This window comes from Mytilus edulis, chromosome 2, assembly GCF_963676685.1.
Source record: "Mytilus edulis chromosome 2, xbMytEdul2.2, whole genome shotgun sequence".
In the NCBI taxonomy this organism is placed as follows: domain Eukaryota; kingdom Metazoa; phylum Mollusca; class Bivalvia; order Mytilida; family Mytilidae; genus Mytilus; species Mytilus edulis.
This window is the reverse complement of record NC_092345.1, coordinates 80,208,234-80,216,477: the sequence shown is the minus strand read 5'-3', so window position 1 is coordinate 80,216,477 and position 8,244 is coordinate 80,208,234. Positions and strand designations below refer to the sequence as shown.

General features: G+C 32.8%; 1 protein-coding gene across 1 annotated transcript; it reads right to left on the bottom strand.

Annotated features, from left to right (window-relative positions):
• Positions 1-1,306: 1,306 nt before the first annotated feature.
• On the bottom strand, positions 1,307-7,975 carry LOC139513089 (uncharacterized). Its single transcript, XM_071301260.1, has 3 exons — positions 7,873-7,975; positions 3,681-3,857; positions 1,307-1,629 (listed from the first exon to the last, which is right to left on the bottom strand). Exons 1-3 carry the CDS (start codon positions 7,931-7,933, stop codon positions 1,361-1,363), a joined length of 507 nt encoding a protein of 168 aa, XP_071157361.1. The 5' UTR covers positions 7,934-7,975; the 3' UTR covers positions 1,307-1,360.
• Between the last annotated feature and the right edge of the window lie 269 nt (positions 7,976-8,244).

The following is an 8,244-nucleotide window of genomic DNA, read 5'->3' as shown; positions in this document are numbered from 1 at the left end:
GTTTCGTCATGCACAAGGCTATGTTTGTTTTTCTCAGAAATTTCATGACGTCTTTATAATAAATCAATAGAATCTAATCTTATCGAAATTTGAGTATGGTAAAAGTGGATTAATGGGTTGGAGTTCCAGTAACCATCTGTACATTGGGTTTTCTACAATTTTATTGCTTTTTGTGTGTGCCTAGTGTTCTAGTGAAGTTGTTACACCACTGTCCGAAGTGCGTGGAGGATTGAGCGCTTACAAACATGTTAAATCCGTAAGGTTTTGTCTCAAACCAAGAACCTGTTATTCATTGGCTAGCTTTGGTTGATGTGTGCTTTATTTGTCTATCGTTTATTACTCTTTGAAGTAGGCTGCTGGTATTTTCTTTGAAAATATTTCATATTAAGTCATGCCGCAGAATGTTATAGCTTACTGTATGGTGTGTGATTTGCTTATTGTTCGATACTGAATAATTTATTAAATTGCTGTTGTCACATTGGAAATAATATCACATCTCGTTATTCCTATAACAAGAATTATCGACAAAAGCGTTACCTAAATTTGTTCACTATCTCTTGTTCAGTCCTTTGTAAACGAGACGTGGGAAAGTTGTCAAAACCTATTATTCATTAACATGATGTTTAGATAAACTGTTCTTGGTAGTTTATTTAACTCGTTAAATTATACTTTGATGTGTACTCTTTCTTTGTCAACTCAATTGCTGTTGGAAAGATATTTAGATTTATATGTTCACTTGTGTTAATATGCCTTTTGATTGAGTTAAGCAATTTCCAATGATATTTTATGTTGTGTCTTTCTATGCTGTGATGCTGTGATGTTACACTATTGTATTAGATAAGGGTGAAGGTTTGGTACCACTAAAACGTTTTTAAAAACCCGTTGCAATTGTTTGCACCTGTTTTAAGTTAGGAACCTGATGTTCAGTAGTTGTCGTTTGTTAATGTGTTTCTTAATTCTTGTTTTTTATATAGATGAGACCGTTGGTTTTACCGTTTGAATGGTTTTACTTTGTACATGTTTGGCTTCATAAATATTTTGATACGAGCGTCACTGATGAGTCTTATGTACACGAAACGCGTGTATGGCGTACTAAATTATAACCCTGGTACCTTTGATAACTATTTACACTAGTAGTTTTTATAGCTTGCTGTTCGATGCGAGCCAATGCTCCATGTTGAAGACCGAACTTTGACCTATAATGGTTTACTTTTATAAATTGCGACTTGAACGGAGAGTTGTCTCATTAGCACTCATACCACATCTTCTTATATCTATATACAAACTATCTACTAATATTGGTATCTATACAAGAAAGCAGGTATAACAGTTCAACAGCACTTATATTGAATGTGGGCCTCTAAGAAATATATGCAGTTATAACAATACACAGACTAATAATAAGAAATGTCAAAGAGGCATTTGAGTAAGTAACTGTCAGTCCAGTGTTATAACACTGAAATCTGTCACACAAAGTTTCAATGCGTGCCTCATCTACGGTATAATTGTTGCAGTAATCTCCTTTACATGATGTCTTACAATTCACTTGACCAGCATACGGGTCATCATAACAATCGTTACCCACAAAGTTACCACAGGATCTAAATAAAGATTTCACTTGACGTGTACCTGCAATTATACAAAAATGTTTTTTTAGATATAATAAAAGTATGACTGACATAAAATACGCTTAAATATTGTAAAAAAAGAGGGGGGAAATGTAAAGTTAACAATATAACTATAAGTCAACGACATTAAATTATACAAAGCGAAAATAATATGTCACTGTACCTGCCATTTGTGCACAAGGCGTTTGTTTATTGACGGAATTTGCAAATGCAATACGTTTAAATCAAGTAAAACTGCGAGCTACTGCTCACTGATAATACCCCCGCCGCAAGTGGATAATATTAATAGTGTGAAAATATGCAACTGTTCGGTTAACAGGAAGTTATCGAGTGATTACTCTGAAAACGCATCACACGGTATATCTGACTTATATAAACCTTGAAACCAAATTTCAAAAATCCTTGTATTGTAGTTCCTGAGAAAATTGTGACGAAAATTTTCAACTTGGCTATCATGTGTAAACTCATACAAGTGTTTGGAAATTACTAGAAAGTTTTCAATATAAAGTGGGGAAAATAATCTTAAACACAAAAATGAATATTCCTAAGTGTGCGCTACTAGCTGAATATGGGTGGGAGTCAATAAACAGATTTATGGATAGACAAAGAATTGCATACTACGCTAGATTAAAAAATCTGCCCAATAATCGGCTGTCTAAAATTATCCTAGATGAAATTATATCTGTTAAATGTAATGAATGGAAATATATCGAAAATATCGAAACTATTTTACAGACTGCGGGTCTTGACCATTATGCAAATGGAAACATAAACGTTAACACCTTTAATAAATTTTATGGTAACGAAACGACCAATACTCAACTTTGTAATATTTTAGGAAAGAGTAGCCTAAACTTGTACCAATCCTTTGTGGTTGTTAGTCGTAAGCAGCCGTATCTGTCAAATGTTGACGACTTCCGCTCAACAAGGCTAAAATTTTTGGCAAGAACGAATTGTCTGCCTATAAATGCAACGCTTCAACGAATGAATCTGACAACAAATAATGAGTGTCAGCTATGTTCCTCAAATGCGATTGAGAATATCTTTCACGTTATGTTAGATTGTCCTTTTTTCTCGGCTATCAGAAAAAGAACAAGTACTAACATACAAGCATGTTTCGAGAATTTAAAAATGGATATCTGTTTTTCAGAGTTGCCACCCCTATCACAAATACAGTTCATGATAGGTGATCTGGGCTACTTGTATTCCCCAGACTTAGGTAATAGTTTAGATAAGATCGTTAAAAAATACCTTGTAGCCGTAATGAATGAACGTTCTTTTCAAATTGATAAGATTTCCAATGTATAATATCTTGAACTGTGTGTGAACGTTTTTAGTTTTAAGTTTGATTTTTTTAATCTTTGATGGATGAAAGATTTTTAAGTATTTATGCATATGAAATTGTCACTGTAATGTACTTTTACGAAATAACCAATTTATTATGATATTTTAGCGTTAATGTATTTATAAGACTTATAAAGACATTTTGCAAGTATCTTATATCATTTTTACTACAATCATATAATGTTGTTTGTAAATACTATGATGTGCATGTTTGATGACGCAGGTGTCAGTACCCCGCTGGCGCTTGCCCCCGTTGTAAAGGGGTAGTTTCACAATAAAATATATATATATATTTGGTAATCAGGAAGTTGGCGATTAATGAATCTGAAAACGCATCACACGGTATAGCTGACTTATATCAAGCCTGAAACTAAATTTCAGAAATCCTTGTAGTGTAGTTCCTGAGAAAAATGTGACGAATAATATTTATGGGACAGACGGACTGACGGAGGGATGGATGGATGAATCGAAGGATGGATGGATGGAAGGAAGGACAAACAGCGGGGGTATAATTATATCAGTAATTATGTTAAAAAAAAATTCTGTTGTTTTACCTTTCATCTTACTGCGTATTTTTTGTAGTTTTGTGTGCTTCGTGTTGAAACAAGTGTCATGACCACTAAAATCTATTTTACATCTTTTATATAAATTACATGGCTAATTCCATTGCATTTTGCAACGAATGAGACCAAATATTGAAATACGTACGTTTATCCCATACCTCGCTGGTATAACAGAAATTGTCACAATTGAGAGACTTTCCAGGAAGCAGTTTCAAAGAGTTTGTATTGTTCAGACAGCTAATTCCGTCGTTGTTTGGAAAGACATATGAACACGCATTACATGTAAAATTGCCATCTCTATTGCTGGATGCTGAATCAGCAACTAAAAAAGAATTAAGGTATCAATAATACATTTTTTTTTAAATATACATGTAAATCACGAAAATACATAGATATATTGAAAAATAAAGATACTTATTACTATGACTTCATTGTATTATTATCAAAGGCTCTATGAATGGGTTTTTTAATCGTTTCACCTGAAGCGTTAAAGTATAAAGATGATAACACTGCAATCTGAAATATACGTTATACTTCTGCTAGAAAGGACACAGGATACACAAGCTCGACTAAACAATCCAAATGTTGTAAAATACAACGAAAGTTAACGTAGGGTATTATGAAAGGTAGATGCAGAGAATACTATGAAAGATAACGCACAGAATACTATGGAAGGTAACGCACAGAATACTATGAAAGGTAACGCACAGAATACTATGAAAGTATGCACGTTATATTATGAAATTTAGTGCATATAATACTATGAAAGGTAATGCAGAGAATATTTGAAGGGTACGCGCGTAGTACTATGAAAGGTAATGCACAGAATACTATGAAATGTACGCACATACTACTATATAAGGTAATGCACATACTACTATGAAAGGAAATGCACATACTACTATGAAGGGTAATGCACAGAAAACTATGAAAGGTAATGCACAGAAAACTATACAAGAGGCTCTCAAGAGCCTGAATCGCTCACCTTAATTTTTTTGGTTAAATCTCTCATCAATGATTATTTTGGCTTTTCAATTTATTTAAATGTTCTTTGAATCGTCCTATTTTCTTCAAAAGCAAAAAAAAAATCATTTTCTCCTATGTTCTATTTTAGCCATAGGAGCTATGTTTCTGACATACAAGGAAATGAAATATAAAATTTATACTAGATACTCTGAAACTCATTTAGCCTAAGTTTGGCTGAAATTGATACAGCAGTTTCAAAGGAGAAGATTTTTTAAAGTAAGTCAACATGATGAACAAATTGTGAAAAAAGTCTTTAAAGGGCAATAACTCCTTAAGGGGTCAATTGACAATTTTGGTCATATTAACTTATTTGTAGATCTTACTTTGCTTAACATTTTTGCTATTAACAGTTTATCTGTATCTATAATAATATTCAAGATAATAACCAAAAACTGCAAAATTTCTTTAAAATCATCAATTCAGGGGCATTATACCTGAAAAACCAGTTACCCAATTCGGCTGAAAATTTCAGGACAGGTAGACCTTGACCTAATAAATACTTTAACTTCTTGTCTTATTTGCTCTAAATGCTGGAGTTTTTGAGATATAAGCCAAAAACTGCATTTTACCCTGTGTTCTATTTTTAGCCATGACGGCCATGTTTTTTGACGAAATAAAAAATAAAGCACAAACTTTATTTTATACACCCTACTGATCATTCAGTTGAAGTTTGGTTGAATTTGGTTTAGTAGTTTTAGAGGAGAAGATTTTTTAAAGTTAGCAAATGTGATGAACAAATTGTGAAAAATTGTCATTAAAGGACAATAACCCCTTAAGGGGTCAATTGACAATTTTGGTCATATTAACTTATTTGTAGATCTTACTTTGCTGATCATTTTTGCTGTTTACAGTTTATCTTTATCTATAATAATATTCAAGATAATGACCAAAAACTGCAAAATTTCCTTAAAATTACCAATTAAGTGGCAGCAACCCAACAATGGTTTGTTTGATTCATCTGAAAATTTCAGGGCTGATAGATCTTGACGTAATGAACATTTTTACCCCCATGTCAGATTTGCTCTAAATGCTTTCGTTTTTGAGATATAAGCCAAAAACTGCATTTGACCCCTCTGTTCTATTTTAAGTAACGGCGGCCATGTTTTTTGACGGATCAAAAATCGAAGCACACACTTTGTGCAGGATAATCTAAGGAACAATCATGCTAAGTTTCATCCAAATCCATTCAGTAGTTTTAGAGGAGAAGATTTTTTAAAGTTAGCAAATGTGATGAACAAATTGTGAAAAATTGTCATTAAAGGACAATAACCCCTTAAGGGGTCAATTGACAATTTTGGTCATATTAACTTATTTGTAGATCTTACTTTGCTGATCATTTTTGCTGTTTACAGTTTATCTTTATCTATAATAATATTCAAGATAATGACCAAAAACTGCAAAATTTCCTTAAAATTACCAATTAAGTGGCAGCAACCCAACAATGGTTTGTTTGATTCATCTGAAAATTTCAGGGCTGATAGATCTTGACCTAATGAACATTTTTACCACATGTCAGATTTGCTCTAAAAGCTTTCGTTTTTGAGATATAAGCCAAAAACTGCATTTGACCCCTATGTTCTATTTTAAGTAACGGCGGCCATGTTTTTTGACGGATCAAAAATCGAAGCACACACTTTGTGCAGGATAATCTAAGGAACAATCATGCTAAGTTTCATTCAAATCCATTCAGTAGTTTCAGAGGAGAAGATGTTTGAAATATTGTTAACGACGACAGACGACGACGACGACGGACGCCAAGTGATGAGAAAAGCTCACATGGCCTTTTAGGCCAGGTGAGCTAAAAAGGTAATGCACAGAATACTATATAAGACTATACATAGGAAACTATGAACGGTAATCACAACAGAAGATGATGCATAGAATACCATGAAAGGCAACGCACATAATACTATGAAAGGTAATTCACAGATTAATATGAAAGGTAATTCACAAAATTATATGAAAAGAAATGCAAAAGAAAAGGTAAAACACATAATACTATGAAAGATAACGTTCCAAATTATATTATATGCGGTAACAAACATAATGATATTAATAGTAACGAACGTAATAATTTAATTTTTAAAACTTCACGCACATATGCCTATAAATAGCTGCATACATAATACTATAAATGGTAATGCACATAATACTATGAAAGGTAACGCTCACAATACTATAAAAGGTAACGCACATGTTACTACGAAAGGTAACGCACAGAATACTATGAAATGTAACCCACAGAATAATATGAAAGGTAACGCACATAACACAATGAAAGGTAAAGTTCACAGTACTACGAAAGGTAACACACATTTTACTACGAAAGGTAACGCACGGAGTACTATGAAAGGTAATGCACATAATACTATGAAAGGTAACGCACATAAAATTATGAAAGGTAAAACTCACAATACTACGAAATGTAACGCACAGAAAACAATGGAAGGTAACGCACAGAATACTATGAAAGGTAACGCACAGAATACTATGAAAGGTAACGCACATTAATACTATGAAAGGTAACGCACAGAATACTATGAAAGGTAACGCACAGAATACTATGAAAGGTAACGCACGGAGTACTATGAAAGGTAATGCACATAATACTATGAAAGGTAACGCACATAAAATTATGAAAGGTAAAACTCACAATACTACGAAATGTAACGCACAGAAAACAATGGAAGGTAACGCACAGAATACTATGAAAGGTAACGCACAGAATACTATAAATGGTAATGCACATAATACTACGAAAGGTAACGCACATATTACTAAGAAAGGTAACAAACAGAATACCATGAAAAGTAACAAACATAATACTATGAAAGGTAACAAACAGAATAATATGAAAAGTAACAAACATAATACTATGAAAGGTAACAAACAGAATAATATGAAAAGTAACAAACATAATACTATGAAAGGTAACGCACAGACTACTATGAAAGGTAACAAACAGAATACTATGAAAGGTAACAAACATAATACTATGAAAGGTAACAAACAGAATACTATGAAAGGTAACAAACAGAATACAATGTAATGCCATGAATACTACGAAAGGAAATGACAGCAATACTAAGCACACATTATACTATGTGAGGTAATACACACAACTGCTGAAAGGTAACGCACATAATGATTAGAAATGTACCTGTATTAACAGACAATTACTGGAGTACATTGGAACCTTAATAGAATATCTGCAGTGAAATACTTAACAATTCTTTCAAATTTTACAACACTAAATCTAATTCAAGGAAACGTGTACACTCAAGGAAGAAATATAAAAATACCTGACATACCTCGCAACATCTGCAGAAAAGCAAGAGTTCCACAAATAAACACAGAACTGTAGAAAGGCATTTGAAACGGCCAACATAAAAAATAACGTTTAGGTTTGACGCCTTGGTTGTTCGTCAAATGTATACTAATTCAGATTTGTTTTGGTTTATTTCTACTAACTGAACGACCACCATAAGGTACTTCAAAGGGAAATGTCAGTTTCAACTGTAGAAAATTATATTGAAAAAAATATTTTCTGTTTCATTTTTAATGTTGATTTCAATAAGAGTTTGAATATGTGTATGTCGTCCATGAAAATGTCATTGTCTTTAAATGGATCCATAATAACATCTTCACTAATCCTCCAATAACCTCAGTATTAGCTTAACGGT